Here is a 23,386-nt window from a genome sequence, read left to right as displayed (position 1 = left end):
ACTACAAAAAAAGCAACTGTTAGGGATGCTCAAATATGAAAAATTGGACTGATATTGATATCTGATAGTATTATGCCAGATTTACCAATATTTCATTTTATAATTTTTTTTATCCGATTACTCGATTAATTTTCAGAATAATTGATAGATTACTCGATTACTAAAATATTCGTTTACAACAGCCCTAATAGATATACCAATTTATTCACCTGACTGGACAAGCGTGATTTTTTTGTTTTGTTTTTTCAAATTAAAAAAACTTTGCTATTCTGAAAACTTGTAAAAGTGTCACTGGTAACAACCAATCAAAACCAGAACTCTGAAGTGACTAAGCAGAGTAATGAGTGACATCACCTTTTTTTTTCTGTTTGGTAAAGCTGACATTTCCTGTTCACCTCATTGTCTCTGGCGGTAATAAGAGGAAGCTGTTAGTCAAGACCAGAGTTTGATGAACTCAGGTCTAAAAAGAAAAACATCTATCGAGACACGTGTCCTCTCTGCCACGCCCACCATTTACTTTATTCATGAGCAGGCTGCGGCTTTTCAGAGCAAACCAGAGTTTTTAGGTGACCTAGTTGAGCCGGTTGAGACATCAGAGTGCATGTGTGAAACCAGCAGTGCATGACAAAGTGGAGAGCACTGAAGATAACCGAGCACTAAACACACTCCGGTCCTTTTATTATGGTGACACAGCTGCACAGGAATGCTGCCGAATCAGTTTTGTGACTTATTTAGCCTCCAGCGGCAGAAGCAGTGCTGCTGTGACATAAGTGTGTGTGGGAAACCACTCAAAATAACGCAACACACACACATTATGAGGAAACGTGTTATCTTCTACAGCTCTGAATCATTAGCTTACAGCAAAACAGCTCGATAACTGAGCGCAGCAGCAGAGGAAAGAAAAAGACGTTGGTTAAAGATTTTATCTTGTAGAAATCGACAAGATGAAAAGACGACCAGCACAATGTCATCAGACGGACGGTGTGAGGCAGGCAGTGAGGTTTGAGTAGCGTTACTCTGTATTGCTTCTTTTTGCACACTGCCAGAAACACCAAATGCTGCGTTTCTCAGATCCACATTCAACTCTGAGTAACAGAAAATCCTGATTTTTTTTTTTTTTTTACTCCAAAAAGTTGGAATCAAAACAGGTGAAAGGAGCTCAGATGTAGTTTGTGGTGTTGGTTGGTTGGCTGGTTGCTTGGCGTGTTTGTGGTTGTGGTCATTCATGTTTTGTTGTTAAGTGGGAGGAACACAATTCAAAGTGATCACCATTCTTCGGCTGGTTTTCTTCTACAGAGTTACTATTTCTTGATAGAATGAATTCAGTAGAACAGATCCCATATCAATATCTGTATGGACCCCAGTAATGAAAGCAATTCTAGGTCATGTATCAGTGACAATGCACCCGATCCATGAGGGAAGATCTATACATTCTAACTCTATGCTTTGTACTCTGAGCGACGTCAGGTTTTATCATTTACTTTACATTATGTTTAGATTTCCTAATTGCACTTTCTGAAGTATTTGAAAGAAAGTTTGTTGCAGTTTATATGTTTGATTAATCCAGTGAAGCTAGATATTACTGTAACTCTGTACATTTATGTCTTTGTTTTAAAAAAGAAACATTTTAAGTCAGTTCAGCTGTTTTTCTGTATCAGATCGCAGTGGTTGATACTAAACCTCAGGTATCAAAAGTGAGAAAAGTGGATCGGTGCGTCTCTAGTGTTTAGGAACGCGTTTGTACTATTTGCCAGGAACTAGTTTAACCACATATTACTGGATTCAGTTGCCTTGCCTGTCATGTAGGAATGTGATTTTATTTTCTGCACTGCTCTCTGTGCACCTGAAAATAAAATCTTGACTCTCGAAGTCTGACTTTCCACGACTAAAGCTCTGCAGGTTCTGATTTGTTCTGTTTGTAGAGTTTTGTTCTTAGTTACGCTGGTTGAGGCACTTCTCGGCCTGTCACAGTAAATTCAGCTGGACAATTAATCGTCCCTGAAATTATTATGATAAATGATAATGTTGTTGCTTTGAGACCATTTCTGACATACTGATAAAAGCATAATAATGTAAGTTCCCTCTCTAAAATACTAATAAACTTTAATTTTGTAAAGAACACTTAACAGTAGAACTGGGAGACATTTTAAACATCCAAAATAAAACTCAACAACCAAAGTCAATAAATGGAAATAAAAAACACACAACAATAAACCACAGATAAAGTGGATTATGATGCAGCTGTAAAATATAATCAGAATGGAAATCATTGAGCTCATTTTAACTTATGCGACTGTGACAGGTCTACGTTTCCCTCTGGTTTTGTGTTGTTTGACGGATTTTTGGATTTTTTGCTTTTGGCTTTTACTTTTGCCTTCATGGACGCAGAATAACAATAAAAGCTGGCAGCTGTTACACTTTATCTTTACTTCCTCTCTGTCTAATTTATGTTTTACTGTGTTTTCATTTTTTGCTTGATCATAAACCACATTCGCTGAGTTGTTCCCATGAAGATATTCAGCACAGAGCTTAACTTCCTTATTTACCAAAGTACAATATATCCATCCAGCTGTTTGTTCACTTCAGATTACTTTGGGATTATATTTGCATGAGCCGCTGATTTTTTTAAATTATTTTTCAGTCTTTTTTTAGTTTGTTTTTTATTTCCACCAGTTTAATTTATGTCTCTGTCCTCCAATAACATGCTTTCATTAATAGAGTAATATTTTGTCCTTACCTTCCTCATGTTCTCCAGCTCAGACTGCTTGGCCTCGTTTGCCGTCTGCAGCTCCCTCATCCTGAGCTCCAGCTCCTCCTGCTCCGCCTGCTGCCTGAGCCGCAGGTCTCGCCGCTTCTGCCGGGCTTCGTGGTGCGGCGCGGGCCGGCTCTGACGCAGCAGATTCACACACATCTGAATCGCTGAGAGGAACCGAGGAGAAAGAAAAAAGCAAGATAAACATTTGCTGCATTCGAGTGTGGGGAAAGTGCTTTTCCCACACTTTCGTTTTTGTTATTTGGAAGAAAAGCATTCAGTGGATGCACAAGACTTTAGAAAGGGTGGAGGTTCACTTTGAGGCAGGACAAGATACTAAACAAGAACTACAGTTTAGTCATTTAGATCACGTCAAACTTAAAATCCAGCCCACCAGAAGTTTTTATGTGATCATCTGGACTCTGGAAACTTCAAGATAACATTAGTTATTATAAACATCACTGCATTTTTATCTATATTCTGCCAAATTATCCCATGGTGAAAATATGTTTAATTTTTTTTCATTTCAATAAATTATCATTGAAAGCAGAGACAGGCATTCATTCATATTTGATATTAGGAAGCTTTACCAACACGGTCGGCCCTTTAAAGACATTCTGGATCCTGTTTGTGGCCCAAAATGAAAAAGAGTTTAACATCCCTGATTTAGACCAAACTATCATCATGTTGGAGCAGCAGAGACCAAAATCGAATTTACAATCATTGTCAATACTTGAAAACTCATGTTCAGAAATGCTCTCCTTTCAATTTCACTGAACTTCAGTGACTTTACAAAGACTAAAAGTCAGTAGAGAGAAATCCCAAGATACTCAGGAGGCTCAAGAAATATACAAACCAAAACAAGAAATAAATAAATGATGTATAATTTTCTTAAACTTTACAATTATTTACTTTGTGCTTGTTTTTGTCACATTAAATCTTATTAAAATGCACTGATGTTTGTGGCTGCAAGGTGTCAAAATGTGACAGTTCTAAAGGTTTGATTACTTTTCCAATAGGAAAATATGGAGAAGACAAATTTTGAGGTTTGGATAAACTGTCCACACAGCTCACCCTGGATCCACTCCTGCTTCTTCTTCTTGTCCGATGCGCTGATTTCGAAGCTTTTTTGAGACGACTTGATGAGGAAGAGGCACTTCTTTCCCTCTTTGTCTTGTAAGGACTGCAGCGGAAAGCAAGAATGAAACATTTCACCAGTCTGGACATATCATGTACCAGAACATAAAAATGCACACTTTAGAATTAAATATTTTTTTTTTTTAATCTTCATGAAACAAAGCACAAAGCAGTAGAATGGGTGGTTTCGTGCCTCCACACTGCAGGATCCGTCCAATGGGATGTCTCCTTTCTTCTCTGCCAGGTCCTCGCCCACATAATACGAAATGAAGCCGGGCTTCAGCACAAACCAGCGCTCTGTCCAGTTCTTCCTCTTGTGGCCTTTCTTCATCATATATCCCTACAAAGAAAAAGAAACAGGAGAATTTTTTTTTCTTCCTGTTTGGGGAGGGATGTCAGCTTTGTGGATTGGCCCAACCGGTTCTGTGGAGGAAGCTACGCATTAGGGTGATGGTAAGAAGGCCTTTCAGGAATATGTCTGTCTCATTTTCTATCAGAAATAACTTTCTTGATTGACTGAATATAATCATTAATCTGAATATTGACCCCTTGCGTGACGTTCTTCAGAAAGCGCCCCATTCCGCCATGATGGACGTCAAAACTCCTGTTGAACTTGTCAAAACGCAGACGCTTGGTAGGATAATACTGCTTTTGATTAGTTGGTTGCAGTGTAGAAATGATCATATGGTTCACTTTTTACCTAGAAGATTAACGTTCTTACCTTACTTCATAAGAAAGAAAGTTTGGTAAGATACAATCGAATACAGCTTTAGGGAGAAGGGAAGAATCTAATCATTAGTAACCATGGAGGAAATGCCCATCATGTTGCCTAGCATGTATGAAAACAAAACAAAAAAAGAGACGTGGCTAGCATCAAGACTTTTAGATACTTTCAAGTCTGCTACTGTGTAAGGGAAACACTGTTTATGACATAGTGGTTGGAATCGTGTGAATTCAGGCGAAGTCAGATTTGATCAAATCAACTAAAACGTCAGGAGGGGAAAGTACGGGTCGGTTTCTAAGCTAGCTGGTTAAAACTTTTGTAATTACGGCCGTCTACGAGTCCTGACAAGAAGAGTTACTTTCATCGACACATTAGCTTGACTTAAACAAGCGGAAACCATGGTTACATTAGCAAAAACAATCATAGTTCCTCTGTTCAATACATCCATCATGGTGCTGCAACGTTTTTAGGTTCCGTAGTTCTAAAGTTTCAATACAGAAATATGAATAACTGTATATGAGTGGTTATAGTCAACAGTTTAAGTATTTACTGATGAAAATCATCACTTTATGATTCCTTGATGCCAGAGTCTCTCTGCTTGGCGGTGGGAGGAGCTACTGTTAGCTTGTGCTGACATGATGGCTCCGTTCCACAGTTAAATATAACCTGGCTGGTTGAAACGACGCCTAAAATGTGGGAAAATACACAGCATAGAGTATATCAGAGGTGTCAAGAAAGGTAAAAATGTGGCCAACAAAATAAAAAGCAACCGATAACTCAAACATTTTGGAAATTGTCCGTTTTCCTTTTAATAAAGCAACAATCTGAAGCTGGGTCTTTAATGATAAACATGTTTCATAAAAATATTATTTACTGTTGTAAAACAAAAACTAAAAAAAATAATAATCAGAAAGTAAATTTTGCATTTTTAATTGAATTAAAGTAGGTTAAATTTGCCAGTTTTGGCCCACAGGACAAAGGTTTGGACACCACTGGTATATACGTTAAGTAGGAACTATTTTCTGTGTTGGACCAATGGACAAAGCCGAGTTATTTCCTAATAAAAAGGAAGAAAATGTCCTGGACTTGTATGATGTGCAGATATAAAACCTGATAACAGTTGTTATCTGAAACCAGAAGGGGTTGAAGTGTTGCCCACCTGTTTGAGGACATCCAGGATGAGCTCCTGGTAGACCTCGCTGATGCCCATGGACAGCGTCTGCTGGTCCATGCCCTTGCTGAACTGGCCTGAGCCCACCAGCGTGATCAGCTCCCACACATTCAGACACTGCTGCTTGGAGCTCAGCTCCAGCTTCAGGTCCTCGAAGCGCTCCTCCACCCAGCTTCCTCCCATCGCCTCCGTCAGCTTACGCAAGAAATACTCGATCTGTGGAAGAGGACACACGCCGCATACGGTCAAGTCCAACAAACAAGTTCGGTTGCTACAAAAGGGGAAAGCGCAAACACCGTTTGATTTCACGGAGTTATTCCTAGGGGTGGACATTCACACTGCAAAAACACAAAATCTTACCAAGTATTTTCTGTCTGGTTTCTAATGCAAATATCTTAGTACACTGAGTATACTAGGTAACATTTCAGCAAGATATAGGAGCTTGTTTTAAGACAATAATTCCTTAATATTGATGAAAAAGTACTAGTTTCACTGGAAGATAATTTAATTTATATTAAGACATTTTTCCCATGTTGTAAGTGAAATAATCTGCCAGTGGAACTCCTATATTAAGGAATTATTGTCTTAAAACAAACTCCTATGTCTTCCTGTAAAGTTACTTCTAGGTTAGTTTTGTCTTATTTCAAGTATACTAACAAATTTGTACTAGAAATTAGACCAAATACACCTGGTACGATTTGGTGTTTATCGTTTATCGCGATAAATTTCTTTTTGTGACAAAATCCTGGTTTATTGTTGTTACGATAAATTCCAACTAATGACGTCCAAAAGGGAAAAAAGACTGAATGGTGCATATTGTTGGCATTTTCTACAGTTTGCTCAGTGAGAGCATCAATAAATACCAATACATTTAAAAATGGGCTTAAATAAAGTTACTGTGTGCACCTCAGTGATACAAATCTATAAGTGACTGGGAATGTTTTTCAGGAGCAATATTCACAGTCCTAAAGTTACATTAAAAAGTACTAAGTAGCTCTTATTGTCACTTTTAGCATTATACAAAATGTTGTGATAAAACTTCAAGTTCATATCGGTCACCTCTAATTATGGATGCTGGGCTGCTGAAAGGAAGTCTCTTACTTTTTTAGTACCTTCAAACAGTTGCTGTAATGGGTAACTACGGCAACAACATATCATTTTTACAACTGGGAGAAACATTTAAGGTCCTTTTGGGATGAAAAAAGTATTTATGAATTCAACAGAACCTACTTGAACAGAAGAAATAACAACTCTCCCTGATTTTTCTGTCTTTTACCAAAGTAGAAGTCTACATTAGCCGAGTGAAGTGTTTAAAATGTCGTTTCAATTCAACAAACACTCCTGTGATTCAGCTCTGATGTTTGTCATACTCAACAGTAAATCTTCCAGCATTTGTAAAAGAACAGGAAGCTGGAAACTTCCTTTTCTGCTCTTGAGCAACTGACCAACGGGTGAAACAGCAACGCACCACGTATGCAGCACATCACTCTGAATGTCTGTTACAGTAGAATTGCCTCCGGTTTGCAGAACTGCTGGAGAATTTAAACAAAAACTTATTTCAACAGCAAACGACTGAAACGAGAAGTTCGGATTAACTGGTTAGCATGACTCTGTTCATATCTTGCAAATTTGTGACTTCCTCTAGTTACCAGCCAGAAATTTGTCACTTTGCTAAAAGTGCCTCTCTGGTGTGAACGACATCACAAACTTGCACACGCCCATCATGCGCTCATATTTATTTTAATTTGTTTTCAATGAGTTTTAATTCGCAGGGTGGAAACAATGTTTAATAGGTTTATTTTTAAAACCATGAACTTGGTGTTCCTGTTAGTATGCATTTTATCTGATCAACATGAGTCCCTTAGTATCAATAAAGAGATTGCTTAATCCATTTGGTATTACAAATTTGGAACATGAGAAGCAGGGAGTTCATGTTCTTCACATTTTCATTTAGGTTTCTGCTAAACTTCCTAAACAGATGCAACAAAACTAAACTACGTGGAAATCAAATATGGAGGCTTTGCTGTTGCCGGGTGAAATGCATCTCCACCGCCATGCAATGATAAAGATCAACCACTGAAATGCTTGAGAGATGCTGTTTCACAGCTGCTTTCACACACATTTTCACAACGGCATGGCAAAACTGATCAAATAGGATTAGGTGAGCATCACATACTGAAATGTTTGTGTGTAGTCCCATGTATTTATTGTATGGAGGGCAAAAGAAAAAAGGCAGCTTGCCAACAATTACAACCTTTGGTTTTCGCTGTCAAGTTGTCAACATAACGTGCTAAATTTTAAATGTGCAAGTGGTGCATAAAAGAAAAAGGGATGCAGCATTTTGCTACTAATTGTCAACACTACAACAACAAGATAAAGTCCAACAGTATCATGTTTAACAGGTCAGTAAAAAGCTTTAAAAACAGAAACAATATAGCAAAGGACAACAAGAAACTTGCTTAAGCTAGCAAGCTATGCTAGCTTGACTATGACTTTGCTTAGTTGTCATAGCGGTGCACTGCAATAAATGAAACATACCAACTTCTGCAGGTTTCATTTTGTTAACGGAGTTACTCTACTGCAGCAGTGCAGCGCTGGATGGCAGTAAAACAATCGTCTTTTTGCCCTCCTGTGTTGTGAGTGTGCGTGTGAAATTTTTGGATGTAAACAATAACATCAAACGTGTCTAAATGTGATGCTTTTTTGTACATTTTACCACCTTGTTACCATAAATTTAAGTGTATTTTATCTAATAAACCAACATGAAGTCGTACATCATAGCACATTTTACTAACCCTGAATAAAATCTAATCCAATTAAATGCCTTCAGGAAATTAAGCAAACAGAAGCCTCCTGTCTGGGTTTTATAGATACCGATGAGCCATTTTATTTTTACAGTAGTATTTTCCATGTAAGTCGGTTTGTTTCTTTTGTAACATGAATAATAGCTAGTGATACAGTTTTAGTAGTGGGGGGGGAAGAATGCCGCTTTTTGCCCCATGACCTTTCCTTCAGTGTAGGGACAGCTGCTGTGATGTAATCTCACCTCCTCCGTGACGATGATCAGCGGGTATCTGTCCTCAGACAGGAAGTTGAATATGCACCATATCTTGAAGGCGTCGTCGTTGGAGATGACGAGCTGTTTCTGACCCAGGTTCTTCCTAAAGCACAACGTCCAGCACATTTTATTGAACTCCTGGCGGTCAAAGTTATCCTTCGCCTATTGCAGAGAGAAGGAAGGTGGGAGGTGTGAAGAGGACAACAAAGCAGGTCTTGTGAATTTTCTGTTCGAAAACAAGGAAGAGAGTTTTTCTTCCCACAAACAAGAACAGTTTGTCCAAAGATAAAACCACTTCAACATTTCATAGCCTTGAACTTTCTCACATTTTTTATGCCACCAGCAGCCCAATAGATTGCATGTTATTGTTTTGGGTTTTTTTTTTTTTTTTGGAAGCTCAGCAGAAAGTGGTGCGTAACCTTGAATTGGGATGAAAATAGTGCTTGGTTTTCCTTTTTTTTTAAAAAAAAAATAAATAAAAGCCCAAAACATGACTTGTGTTTAAGTTCTGCCCCATTTCACATGGATACCCCTGAATAAAGTGCAACCATGCACATTCAGTAGTCAGATACTGTTACCTCTGTGTAAATTAATCTCAGTATAAGTGCACTTTTTGCGCAAAAGCCTCAGATGTTTGTAAGAGAACATTGAAAAATAAAAACTTAAAAGTGATCCATACATTATTATTTAAACCAGGACAATTATTTTATTTAATTTTTTTTATTTCCTTTATTTAACCAGGTAAACCCCATTGAGATCTAGATCTCATTTTCAAGAGTGACATTTTCAAAACTGCCCTCCAGAGGACACACACTCAGTAAATACAGAACGTCTGTGTTCATTTAATTTCAGCAGACCAGCACAATCGTTCTATGAAATCAGAGGTTTAATGCTGCTATAAACACGAATATTTACTGCTCCATCAATTAAGCTCAGTTGTTGTGGGAAAACAAGCATGGAGAATGACCCAGACCTGTAACCAGGCAAAAGTTGATATGACTGCAGAGCTGCTGTGGCGGTTCTGTGACAAGAATCAGAAACCAGCCTTTGTTTATGGTTCTCACATTCCAGAGCAAAGTGGGTAGAACGCTCTTGAAAAGGTACAATCGGAGCTGGAGAGGGAAATGTTTTCTTAGAGTCGGTGAACAGGGACGTTTCCATGGAGACTGCTGGCAGGCTGACTGTGCAGTGTTGTGGAATAGAAGCACATCTCATCCCGCTGGGTTCCTCTCTGTTCAGTAAGACCCAACTAACACACCACGCTGAAGACGAGGTAAAGCTTCAATCTAGAACTGTGATCGGAAACTTTAAGCAGAAGCACATGTACAGGAAACTTCAGTGTTCACTTCATTCATCTAAATATCTGATCTCGGTCAGAAACAAAAGTTGGTATCTAACCTGAATAGCTAACAACTATTCTAGGTTAGGTAGAACTAAAATGAGACAGGCTTTTATGTATGGTGTTTACATAATTGTTTAAATTTAACCTGAAGTGAACAATAACACTCCATCATTGTTTTATCAAAGCTGAAATAGGCGTCTGCCTGGTGGTATGGCTCCACGGTCTCCTCATACAGCCGTCCCACACTGCACCCCGTAAATTGCTCTTAAAGTAGCAGTATTATGACAGAATTATTTTATAGCACAATCAATTAACTATGTAGCCTTCAGTTGTTTTAACTCCCCCACTCAGTTCCTGCAGACTAGCCAGCAGCAATTAGCAAACCTCTGGTGGAACAACGCATAAGCTGAGATCGTGTTAGGAGCTTCTTCTCAGTGAAACGCTGGTAAAAATGTAGTTAATGGGTTAATAGAGGAGCCATGTTGTGATGACTTCCTGAATGCGCAGTTTCAGAAAGAGCAGGATTTTTTAAAGAGACAGAGAGGTCCAATTTCAAGGAGTGAAATTACAAAGTCAAATTTCTTTTAAGTCATTTTCATCCATCCATTTTCTGTACACTCTTGTCCCTAGTGGGGTCATTGGGGTTGCTGGTCTATAAAAAGGCACCATGTGTCTGGAAAATTCACAACACATCTCATTTAAAGGATTTCTCAAAAATGAATTGAAGAAATAACAATAGAATCAAACTGGCAATAAATCCGGTATGTTTGTGATGAGGGAACAACATTATAACATGATCAAAAGAAGATGATTTTACATTACGTGTGTTGCCCTGAGATTAACTGGCAATCTGAAGGTTTAGGGTGAAGCAGACCCGATTACAGCAAAGACCCGATTACAGCAAGGACCACATAGGCAAAGGTTAAAAGAGCTAAGACATTTGGTAGACAGATGAAGCCAAAATAGCAAACCAGTCAGTTCAAAATGAAGGACGAACCAAGATTAAATAAGTTCTTGAGGCATGTTTTGCAGAAGTCATTTTCTGTCCGACTTCTTCACCAGTCACCTGAGTTTCTAAGAAATGCAGCAGTTGTTTTCTAACAAATCAAGGTCTCTTGAGGGTCACTCAGGACAACGTGTTCAAAACCATTTGTCATGTGACAAATATTTGTGAACCAAGAAGCCAGGTTTAAAAACAGGAACTCGAGATGGTTATTCATGCTTTTATTTCCTGTCTTCTGTAAGAATCAACAGAACTCATTCAGTTGGTCCAAACCAACAGAGAAGATCACAATCCTGCTGTTTTATTATCTTTGTACTAGTAACCTGTTGATTTTAGAATCCATTTTAAAAATCCAGACTGTAACTTTCAAGGCTCTTTATGGTAAAACTCCTTCCTCTGATACTACAGTTAAAACCACATCCTCCAACTACAGCTCTAAGGTAACCAAGCAAAAAGAAAAACCTACCTCTCTGTTTTAAATTTGATTTGTTTTGCATCTTTAATCAGGTTTTCGTTTAATATTTTAATGAGAACCACTTAGTCTGACATATTTGAAGACGTATTTTTGACCAACAGTTTTTTGATATTTGTATGCCGTCATTTTATTCGAGCTCTCGCCACCAGACTTAAGACCTCAGATAGAATTCAAATAAATAAAGTCTGACCCACATGGTGGCCGTAAAAAACCCAGAGTTATCATACCTCCATCACTGTGTTCGACAGTGGTTACTAGGGGTTACTAGGTGTTTACGCTGACCTGCAGTCAGACCTGTTCTCTGTTCAAAGGACATGACTCCAGCAGTTTTCAGATTCATTCAGATACATTTGCAAAACTAAGCATTCCTGATGTTTTACTTTTTGGAAGAACAAAATTTTCCACAGCAACACTTCCAGAGGAACCATTCTTGTTCGATGGATACAAAAATAAAGAAACATTCCTGAGATTATTTAATATCTGGTGTATATTTCACTTGATACAGAATGTTTGCTTTTTGTCTAAAGAAACATCATCTAAAGGAAACTGGAATGTGTTTTTTTTCTTACTTTCCTGTTTTCTGAACTGAGTACATTGCTGTAAATGAACTTTTTCAGCAGTCTTGGCGCAGTGTTGGTTTTATGTTGTGTCTGATGAATTTATTTTTGGACTTCCTCTGTATTAAATCAGAGTGATCATGAAAGAAGTCACAGGTTCAAATGTGTTTTAGTTTAAAAGAAAAACGGTTGAGAACTATGTTTGTTTAACACCATGACAGAACTTTTCAGAAGACACTTTTCTTCTGCTAAAATCTGTAAAATGCCACAATATTGACACATTCAGTGTTGTGAAAGAGAAATAAACCAAAGCAATAACTGCACCAAAGAGTAGAGGACTATTCTGAAACCACTCATGTTCTGATGCAACTCTCTGTCGTGCTCATTTAGGGTAAACCTCTGTGTGGAAACCAGTGTTGGATGTTAAAATGATACTCCACCCTGCAATCTATCATGACCTTAATCACATCAAGGTGAATCAGCAAATATAAAACATGTTCCTCCATTATAAAATCATCAACGCTATTTTTAGATTTCCAACAGCTAAAAATGGCTGCAGCAGACATGACTAAACCAACGTCACTCATCTTTTATTGATAACCAGAAATATATCAGCTTGTTGTTCCATGTGACAGGTGAGTTACATGAATAAACATGTTTCAACAGCCTCCGGCACACAAATAACTGAGCTTTTCCCAAACACACCTTAGAAATGCTGTGGTTTCACTGAAGGTTCGGTGATTTTCCTTAATATGCACAAAACCAGCGTTTCATGTCAACATGTGACGTAACCAGACATTTACAGTGGAACCTTAAGCCACGCCATGAGGCATGGAAGCATTTCTGTGGTGGTAGAATTCCAGGCGGTTAGCTAACAAACGCCCAGGGCAAACCAGGACCTGTAACTCTTCTATACTGAAATGGTTTTCCCTTCTAAGACAACATGGATATTTTAACTGTATCAATGAATGACAAGACCAACTGGAGTTGCAGTCTGCATTCTTTACCTAATATACATTATGACTTAGAAACTGATTCCAGTCTGATTTACTCTAGTTCTCTGACAGGAAATGTCTTCTGACAGAGGAACTATTCAGAACTGACCAAGACTTTTCAGAGTGTTCGCGAAATCGTCAACATCATTTTTGAGTTGCCACCTTTCCCCGAGTACAACAGGTCACTTTAAAGTTTGAATTATTTCAGATTTTCTTTAGCATGTCTACTTCACTGAAGCTATAGCTGGGCAGCTATCCCCAATAGGATCAGTTTATTCATTGATAAATGGTAATGCTAATACTCCATTGGAAATAGGAGCAGAGATCTGGAAAATAACACCAGAACTGAGCTAAGGGTGTTGTAGATGTAAGTCGAGAATCCAGTTGGTGTTGATGATTGATGTAGCGCTAACGAGCAGTAGCAGTACAAGTACAAATCAAGCAAACACTAAAGGAATATGTGAGAAACTAAAAATGGTAAAATACTACAAATGCCATATGTTAAGATACAAAATGGAAGGGGGTATATGTAGTTGTGTATATATAATATATAGTTGCTAATGCTATACATGCTAGCCACTAACCTTTAAAGTCAGGATTTCAGTTTTAGGGAATATTCCTGTTGTTTATTCAACTCCCAAGTACAAAAACATGACTTTGTAGAAACTAAATAGTTCATTTGTTATTTATGTTACACAATAAAAAAAATCAAATGGATGACTAAAGAAAAAAAATCCTATAAAAAACGTTCACATAACTAAACCATATCTACATATATAGATATCTATATCTATTATCTATAAATTATTATTATTATTCTTTTTTTTTACAAATTTGTTGAAGGATCTTTTGTCCCGATTTAAAGTAGTTACTAAAATGCATTGTAGCACAGACAAATCAAACACATTGTTTGGTTATAATGCAGCATGAAGCAAATTTAGTGTGAAGATCTCTTTTACTCAGTTTTACCCAAATATAGAACAGCTTTATATACTGATAGGACTGTCAAAAAGTGGATTTAGCCATGACCATGGTCTACCTTTAAAGTAGCTGACATGACTGATGTTCAACACAGCTGCTTTTTCTGTAGAACTATAAAGCTCCTGCAGAGCCGCCTCTAAGCCCTCCAGACGCCCCATGATGCTCTAAACAATAGATGTTTGGGTGGAGTTGAAAGAAATGACATGAATGCTGAGAAATAGACTCAATCCATAATAAATATTATATCATATTTCAGAACAAATACATCTTTAACGAAGCACCTCAGTAAACAGCACTGCTGAGACAAGGAGGAACAGCACTGATCACATGTTGAGGTTGTTTATCTGGGTGGGTTGGGAGTGAATCAGAGGTTACAGCAAGGCAGAGGAGGAGGTAGCTGATATTGTGAAACAGGGATTTGCTTCCCACATCATCTTTGTACTGTGTTTTCCCCATTTGTCTTTTTCCTTATGGCTCACTGGTTCTGTCCTGCTGCCCTACTTCCAGTCCAAGTTCACATATTTCAAGTAAGATACTAACATGCCACGTGCTGAGTAGTTTATTGACTTTCTGGGTCCAAACTTCAGCTTCAGTTTTTAAAGTTCATTCTGCATTTCCTTGTTTATCAGAGCCAGACTGAACTGGTCGCTTATCTGAGATTGTTCCTTGAGAAATCCATTAATCTCCCAAGGCAACCATTCCAGCTGTGTAAAACGCCTGGTTGGACCTAGCTCTGCCTTCGAGGTGCAGCTGCTTCTCCTCCTCCTGCTAAATATGCTAATAGAGGAGTGACAACTTACCATGGAGGAAAAAATATTATATAAACTGCAGCTTTAATCTGTTTTTGGTTTTTTTATATATAAATGAAAATCTGAAGTGTGGCATATATCTGTACTTCTGCATTTATCTCCATCCTCTTATCACCTTTCTTGCCCTCATATCATGGTGCTGCCACCACTAAATTTCACTGGGCAGGAAGTAAAAGTCTGAACTCATCTGCTCAGAGCAGCTTCTTCCACAAATTTGCCGTCTCCCCTACACGACTCGTGGCAAACTGGAAGCATGATTTTCCTTTATCAACCGCTTCCTGACTGCCACCATTCCGTATCGATCAGATTTATGGACGGCTTCGCTGATAGCCGTTGTGCCAACAGATTGTCCCACCAGAGCAGCGGTTCTCTCTAGAGGTGTCACACAACTTTTATCTGCTATCCTGACTAAAGATCCACCTTTTTCCCTATATTAGTGCAGTGGTGTCCAAACCTTTTCCCATTTGGACCAAAAATTGTTAGGTTGAGAGAACTCAAGGTCACTCTTTTCTTATTTATTTTTATTTTTTATTGAACCTGAAAAGATTTCAATTCTGAAGACATTTGTTGTTTTTATTTATTCAATATTATCCTGAATAGACAATATTTTACTAAAACAAAGAGGATCCAGAGTGTAAATCCTTGAAGGTGGAGCTAAGTCCACCCAGCCGTTGTGAAAAGCTGAATGGTTGCCACGGGAGATTAAAGGATTTCTCAATCATGCATAAAAGAATCAAAACAACACTTCAAGGATGTTTTGACGAGGGAATAACATTATAACATGATGTAAAGTTTAGTAAAGTCAATTTTACATCGTACTGGCCCTTTAATACTTTAACTGTTTGTGTTTTAACCTCTTCAGTCCATCAACGCACTAAATGACAGACTGTCCCAACTCACTGAGCTCTGTCACAAGATTAAAAACAACTTTATATCCTGCTTTATTATAAAAAAAAACAGTGAGTCTCTGAGGAAGATGCACTTCTTCTATCTTCCTCTATATTCCACCTATAAAAACACATGGATGCAGTTTCTCCTGGCCTCTGCTCTATTTAAATGTTCAACAGGATTTTTTTTTTATTTTTATTCTGGTTCACACTCGGGCCCATTCAACACGATTTCCTTGTGTGACAGGGTGGAGTTTCCTCGGCGGCCCAAAGCGTCGACAGCCACCCCTTCGACCCTTGTCCACAGGCCAGGGGGGTGGCTGTGTGTGGAAAAGTACAAACAATGTTAGGAAGGAGGGGTGAGTGTTAATTATTTTATTAGAAGTCACTTCTAATCCTATAGTCAGACTGATTTGTTCAGAAAACACCGTAAGCTGGTAACTGATTAGTCTGACGTCCAGGCTTGAGTAAATACGTCGGTTTGTGTTAAATGAACCTTTCGATTTTTTTCTTGTGTAAAACAGCAGAGAGAATGTCTGACACATTTTGTTAGACAACATTAACACTGAATCAAATTAGTCTCTCGTTAGCATCCGTCACCTACTTCACACACCAAATGGTGTCAGACTTGGTAGTCGTAAAACCCACTTTACAGCTTTATGACTCGATACCAAAAGGAACAAGGAAGTAGTGAGGAAACTTTGACATGAAAGGAATTCCCAGAGTTTCTTCCAGGGCGGTAATGTTGACAGTTTGCAGTCATCAGTTACCTCTGATGAAATGAACTCACCAGGTAGTGGAGAACGATTTTGTAATGCAGCGATTTAGTCGCAGAGATGCTGACATCAACATCAGGTCTAATAAACCAAATAACAGAAAGAAACCAAAGATATTCCCAAAGGACGGAATGTGTGTTTTCCTTAAAACTGCAGTCAGTAGATCAGTTAGTTATTATTATTGATTAATTATCAATTAATAATTATTAATTAGCAAAAGCAAACAACTGATTTTTTTATGTAACGGACCAACAAACAAAGCAGGGCATAAATGTGAAATGGAAAGAAAATAACAGATTTACATAGCTATGAGTATTTGTTGACCAAAACACTGGCCTCAGTGAACGAGTGGCCAGTGGTAATGAAGCTACAATCCACATTAAAGGACAAACATCTGGAAGAAGTCATCATAAAATTGGGTCATGCATGGCAGGAAACTAGTACTGAACATTATCTAAAGTCACAATCTCTACAGTTAAACATGGAAGTGACTTCATCATGCTGTGGAGATTCTTTTGGAGTGTAGGGACAGAGAGACAATAAACAGGACAACCCAGAAAGGAAACCTCTTAAAGGGTGTTTGCTAATTGCTGCTGGCTAGTCTGAAGGAGCTTAGTGGGAGAGACATGGGGTTAGCTGCTCTGAGGTAGAAGTTCAGAAACACCTCAAAGGTGAAGCTATAGATCCACCTTTGAGCTCAATGGCTGCCATGTTGATAACAGGATTTCTCAATAATGCTTGAAAGGATCAAAGCAGCTCCCCAGGTCGGTTTTTGATGAGGGAATAACATTATAACATGATATAAACACAAAAAATTTACATTTTACATGACACTGTCCCTTCAAAGGCTGCAGAAGACTTTGCTAGAGCTCAGGTTCACCTTCCTGCAGAGGTACTTTACAAATAATAATGTGCAAAAAACATCATTTTCGACATGTGTAAGGAAGACAAAGGGAATGAATTGCATACTTTGAAAAATAAAATAAATCTATTCATGTTATACATTTTTGTTTTAAGTTTTAACACCATGTGGTATTTTTACTAAACATTAACTAAAGCTGGATCACCAGCATGATGGGTAATAAAACCTGAGATCACATTTTTCAATCTGTTTTGCATTTTCAGATGTTGAAGTCACAAGAGACACTGGGCATCCCGGCACACGAAGGGAAATAAGGAAATAGAGAAACAATCACTAAAATATCCAGCGTACAATAAGCTACAGTTAAAAATGTCAGATAACTAGATGATTGCTGTGTAGTCCAAACTGCCTTGGCTATCAGAAATGCACTCATTGTTTTGGTTTGTCCCTGTGGGGTTGCCACAGTAACATGGTCTTATTTTCACACATTTCTATATTCTAATAAGAGCTTGAGCCACAGCAGCTCCCGTTGACAGTGACCTCTTGGTATGATGTCATGTAATAGAAAGAAAAGGCCGTTTCAGACTGTCCAGTTGAACGAACACCAGAGGCCTTTTAAACAGTGACGGTGACGCCACCATGAAGGCGCAGATATTTTAATGAGCGAAGTCAGCGTTTAGCTCCAAGGACACTGGGTGAACATTAAAAGGGAGACACACAACAGATTACTCTGTGTATATAGCTAGCATGCTAGCTAGTAAACTGAGAAAAAATGTCTACACCTCCAGAATTAAATGGCAACCAATTTTATACTTTAGTAACAATCTTTATGATCTGATTTAAATACTGAAGAAGTGGAAAATAGTAAAAAATGTTTGACGTTTGTCTTGTCTTGTAGTAATTCCACCTAAACCGTTGTAAGTTATTGCTAATTTCCTGTTGAAAACCACAGTGTTGCTGTGAGAGTTTGATGTTACGATAACCTGTTGATCCTTTGATTTCATTGTATTTATGCAAAATTTAAAACTAAATAAACTAATTTCTTTGATCTAAAAACAGAAAAACAACAATTCCCACCGATCCTGGCTTCGTCTAAGAGTATCACACTTACAATAACTTTATGCCAACATATTTTTTAAAAGGTTTTGTTGGTTCTAGTGGCTTTTATTTGCAGATGGTTGGACAGGAAAGTGAGTCATGAGAGAGGGGGAAGACATGCGGCAGAGGTCATCAGGCCGGGAATCGAACCTGTGACGTTCACACTCAGGTTGTGTTTTACCCCTGTGCCACCACAGCACCTGTAACTTCTATTATTTTGAATAAACACCTCCTAAATATAACAGCTTAGTAAGACAAATGGAACAAACTCATATTAGCTAGTTAACTAGTCAGGCAATCTGCTCAGGTAGTGAGCCGGTTGCTCACCGCCTGTAGCTTACCAACTGTAGTTTACACAGTGTCACCCTAATGAGTCGTAGGAGACGCTCTCAGATCCGAACGTCACAACAATCAGGCTGTTATGGCTTTCTGGGAGTAGCCTTCTTAGACAAGTTTACCACTGTTTCAGGTCTGTTATATTGTAAATATACTTCAACTTAACAACCTGCTGCCCCAGTTTATGTTCTGCTATCAACTCCCTGATAGTGCAACATTTTCCTTACATGCAGATAAAAAGTCATGGAGCAGATTGCTGACTCAACGTCAGTCATTTTGTTGCTGCAGTGTCCACAATGGTTTACCAATGGGAAACTTTGAATTATACATGGAAAACAAACATTAAGAGAAAGGCTAGGTTTGGTCCTGGGCTCATTGTGACCACACACGCTATGTGGTGTCACTGACTGACCTTATCCAGGATGAACTTGTTGAGGTACGGCATGTACCCCTGATTGGAAACAGGACCCTCGTCATCGTCCTTAAAATGTTCCTCCAACGCCACCGGGTCGTGTGGGATCCCCAACACCGTACACAAGTTATGAGAAAGCACCTGAAACAAGAGGAAAAATAGGTCAAATAAACATTATGTTAGGGGTGTCATAATATATATTCAGCACAGAAGAGTGAGGACACTTTGGTTGAGTTATTTACTTTTTTATTGTACCGATGTGTGACAAATCTTTTGCCCTTAGAGAGCCTGATCTGATCCTATTCAGTGTCACCACATTTGATCTGAGTGGCAAAGTTCTTGCCTACAATGAAAACAACCCTTGCTTCTCATTTTAGGTCACCCAACAAAATCACACTACATCCAGATAAAACTGTTGGGCGATGGCAGAGATTTACTGGGGAGTTTTTCATGGGTGGGACTCATTTACTCATTTACCAACAAGTGCAATTTTTCTTCCAAATGTGGGACTATTTAAGGAGATATACACTTTTTAACAACATGCGATGTATTGACAGCAAGAAATGGTACAAGAAAGGAAAAATAGTTTAGCACAAATTCACACATTTTATGAAAAGGACACTAATGACGACATCTTCAATCTTGGGGAACCAACACAGAAATGTAGGTCTCTGGGTTCTGCAAAGCAGGAGCAACTTTACACCCCACCACTGCTAGCGCTGCTAGCTCCTGAAGGTAACGCTTCACCCTAGTTTGTTTGTGGAGTCCATGGATGATCGTTACCACGTCAGCAGATTATTTTCCATCTTCAGATGATGGGCTGAACAATGCAGCGTTAGATGGTCAAAGCTCAGAATATCATTTCACAACCTAACATTGTTTACAACTTCTCCAGAACTTCATCCATGATCCATCCAGTGTTCATCCGCCTGAGATTTTCTGTTGCTTTCTGTACGTTCCCTGCCCGGCAGCGTAGCACATACAGAAATTGCTTTGGGTTTATTTTTAAAGGGGATGGGCATAGAGACAGGAAAATAAAGAGAACAAGAAAAACAGAAAAGACGAGAGAGGGGGCAAAAAGTGAAATGTGAAAGAGAGATAAGACAAGAAAGGACAAAGAGAACACAAAAAAACACCTGCAGAAAGAGAGTAAAAAAAAAAAACAGAACCGAGAAACCACATTGGTCTTGATGGAGCCGTCTGTTCACTAAAGTTCTCTAACAAACTTCTGAGGCTTTCCCAGAACACCTGGGTGTTTGCTGATGTTAATTACATTTAGGTTCTATTAAAAACATTTCACTGCTAGAGCTAGGAAACAAATACAGGAGGTGTGTCTCATTACAACAAAGATTCTTGTGAAAACAAGACACCTAACTGATTAAAAGAAGAAGCTTTCTCGTTTTAACAAAATATAAAACTTCATAATAAGTTTTATCTAATTAACATAAGAAATGTTCTCAGTTAACAAGGAATAAACATGAATGTATGACATATTGTGACTTCTAAAAACGACACATGGGATAAACGGCAACATATATGTTGGTTTTAATGATATAAATCTTGACAAAACAAGTAACTTTCTTGTTGTAATGGCAACGTTTATCTTTGTAACAAGATACTCCGTATTTATTTTCTTGCTTTGAAAGTTAAACACTTCTACAGAAGTAAGCTTACAAATGCATGCAAAACTTTTCAGATTTCAATTTAGAGAAATGATAATAAATTGAAAACTACAGTATTTTTACAATCTGTCTCACAGTTATTGACTTCTTTGGGTTGGTTATCACGTAAAACCCACTAAAATACTCAGAACATTTGTGTTTCTCAAAGTAAACAAAGTGACAAAGCTTAGGTACGTCAATAATCTTGTGAGGCATGTACTTGGATGCAAACAGTAATGAAAGTTAAATGAGAACATCCAAAGTTTGCAGAGCTCTGGTGATCGACTCTGAAAAATGTCGTTCACAAAGTGAAGGAGCAGCTGCTACTCGATAGCAGAGTTTTGAGAAATGCAATCGGCTGCAGTTCCTGTGGTGTAGATGTGGGTTGCTTGAGGAAGAGTTCAACAATACAATGCAAAGGTATTCACATCTCATACTTTTTATATTTTAATACATTATTACCAACATTATTGCATTTTATGGAGATTTCATGAGATAGAACAACACAGAACCGTCCATCATTGTGAAACAGAGGAATATGCCATTTTTAAAATAAAAAGTATAAAATTTTTGTGGTGTTATTTTCAATTTATCCCCATTCAACACTTTGCAGTTACAGCTCAAACTCCTTTTGAGTGAAACAGAATAGGGGCCTGGGAGGCAGGGCCAGCCAAGTACTCGAGTTAAGCGGTTGCTTAGGACCACCACACCACTAGGGGGACCCCAAGAGCGCCAAGTTAGCATGACGATGGTTAATCTCTTCCCGTTAGGGAAATAAGATATCAAACTTGTCAACTCGTGTACTGTAAATTTAATGTTTATCAGCTAGTGTTACTTTCAAATATTTAAAATAATATGGCACACTTAAATACCACTCTGCATTTCAAAATCCTTTTTTTGTTTGTTTGTTATTCTTGTAAGGTTAAAATCAATGGTCTTAATAGCATTGGTATGATGAAAGCTAATTACAAATGATGCTAATGATAGTAGGTGTGCTACATAGAGTAGCTTAGGAATGATAAAGCATCTGGTGTTGACATGTTGGCATCTCAACACCAGATAACACTCCTCCCCGACACCCCAAAAAAACAAAAAAATAACAAATAAGATAAAAAATTAGGGCCCCAAAAAGGTTTGGGGCGGCCCTGTTGGAAGGACTTTCACCCACAGACTTCAGTGTAGTTAGTAAACCTGAAGCAACTGCAGTGTGACTAATTTGACTCAAGTAATGACAGTTTCACATGTTACTCAAGACAAGAAACAACTCTGACTTGGCCAAACTCTTTTTTTTCCTCCCTCTCATCAGAATCCCAGTCAGCTGACCTCCATGTTGACCTTTATTGTTGCTGAACAATGCTTGGCTGGCACTCAGCTTCTATCAGTGAGCGCTTAAGACACTGGAGAAGAGATTTTGTTGCAGAAAACGTTCCCTATAGTCGCGCTTGTGTTGTGGGTTTCTCAGTTTGAAAAATATGAATGGAGACAAACTGAAACCGACAAAGTAGCGATTTCCGTCGCGAGATGTGATTATTTTCCCACGGACACTTGTTTTAAGAGTTGGATTTGTGCCCCATCATCACCAGGTGCGCCTCCGCTGCTGCTGCAGTCTAACAGAGGCGCCCTGTGTTCTTAGGGAGGAGGAAGAGACGCGAACGGCATTAAAAACAAGGCAAACATACCAGAAGTGGGGAGAAGCATTGAGTGATACCTCAAAAATCAAGATAAATTATATTTAAAAAAAAAATAAATAAGAACAAGAAAAGAAAAAGTAAATTGGTGCGACTTGATAAACTTACTTTGAGCTGAGATTTGGAGACTTTCCCGCTTTTGTCCACATCCAGAGCTGTGAACGCGTGCCATATAGACTTTAAAAGCTCGTCCCGCAGCGTCATGATGCCAGAAGAATGTTTAACTTTTTTTATTTCTTATTCCTGTCCTCTCTGAATGTGTCTTCGCACTGGAGCCGTCTGTGTGCGCCGTCTCCTCTGGACACCGAGAGGGCGGGTCACATGACGCTCTGTCTGGCATGATGATGAAGAAGGAGCGGAGCGAAGAGCTGCAGCACCGCTCAGCGAGAGAGCCACGCTCATCAGGAGGAGGCCAATATGGGGGGTGGATGTTAGCATTATTATGACCCGTCACTGCATAACAGGGGGTAAAAGTGACAGCATGGTAAAGTTAGAGGCATGAGTAGGAGATATTTTTACAGTAAAGTTAACCATAAGGGTCGAAAGAAATCAAACTTTCATGGAGTAAAAATGGAATAAAAAGAATTCAACTGTTCTAGTTAAGCCCGTTTTATATTGGAAAAACAAGTATGTTAGCACTTAACAGATAGCTAAAAAGTCAA

At 38.5% G+C, this 23,386-nt stretch overlaps 1 protein-coding gene across 1 annotated transcript in view; it reads right to left on the bottom strand.

The window, feature by feature from the left end:
• The window catches only part of swap70b (switching B cell complex subunit SWAP70b), a 34,426-nt gene extending 11,388 nt beyond the window's left edge, over positions 1-23,038 (bottom strand). Inside the window, exons 1-7 of the mRNA XM_007565999.2 lie at positions 22,833-23,038; positions 19,376-19,516; positions 8,831-9,004; positions 5,773-6,000; positions 4,083-4,229; positions 3,827-3,935; positions 2,738-2,919 (exon numbers count right to left, since the gene is read on the bottom strand). Of these exons, the coding sequence (XP_007566061.1) occupies positions 2,738-2,919; positions 3,827-3,935; positions 4,083-4,229; positions 5,773-6,000; positions 8,831-9,004; positions 19,376-19,516; positions 22,833-22,928 (1,077 nt within the window). The 5' untranslated portion in view covers positions 22,929-23,038. The remainder of the gene's footprint in view (positions 1-2,737; positions 2,920-3,826; positions 3,936-4,082; positions 4,230-5,772; positions 6,001-8,830; positions 9,005-19,375; positions 19,517-22,832) is intronic.
• Between the last annotated feature and the right edge of the window lie 348 nt (positions 23,039-23,386).

The sequence above is a fragment of the Poecilia formosa genome, unplaced genomic scaffold (genome assembly GCF_000485575.1).
Source record: "Poecilia formosa unplaced genomic scaffold, Poecilia_formosa-5.1.2 Scaffold185, whole genome shotgun sequence".
NCBI lineage: Eukaryota > Metazoa > Chordata > Actinopteri > Cyprinodontiformes > Poeciliidae > Poecilia > Poecilia formosa.
Note: the sequence above shows the minus strand (reverse complement) of the source record. Positions and strands in the feature narration are given on the sequence as shown.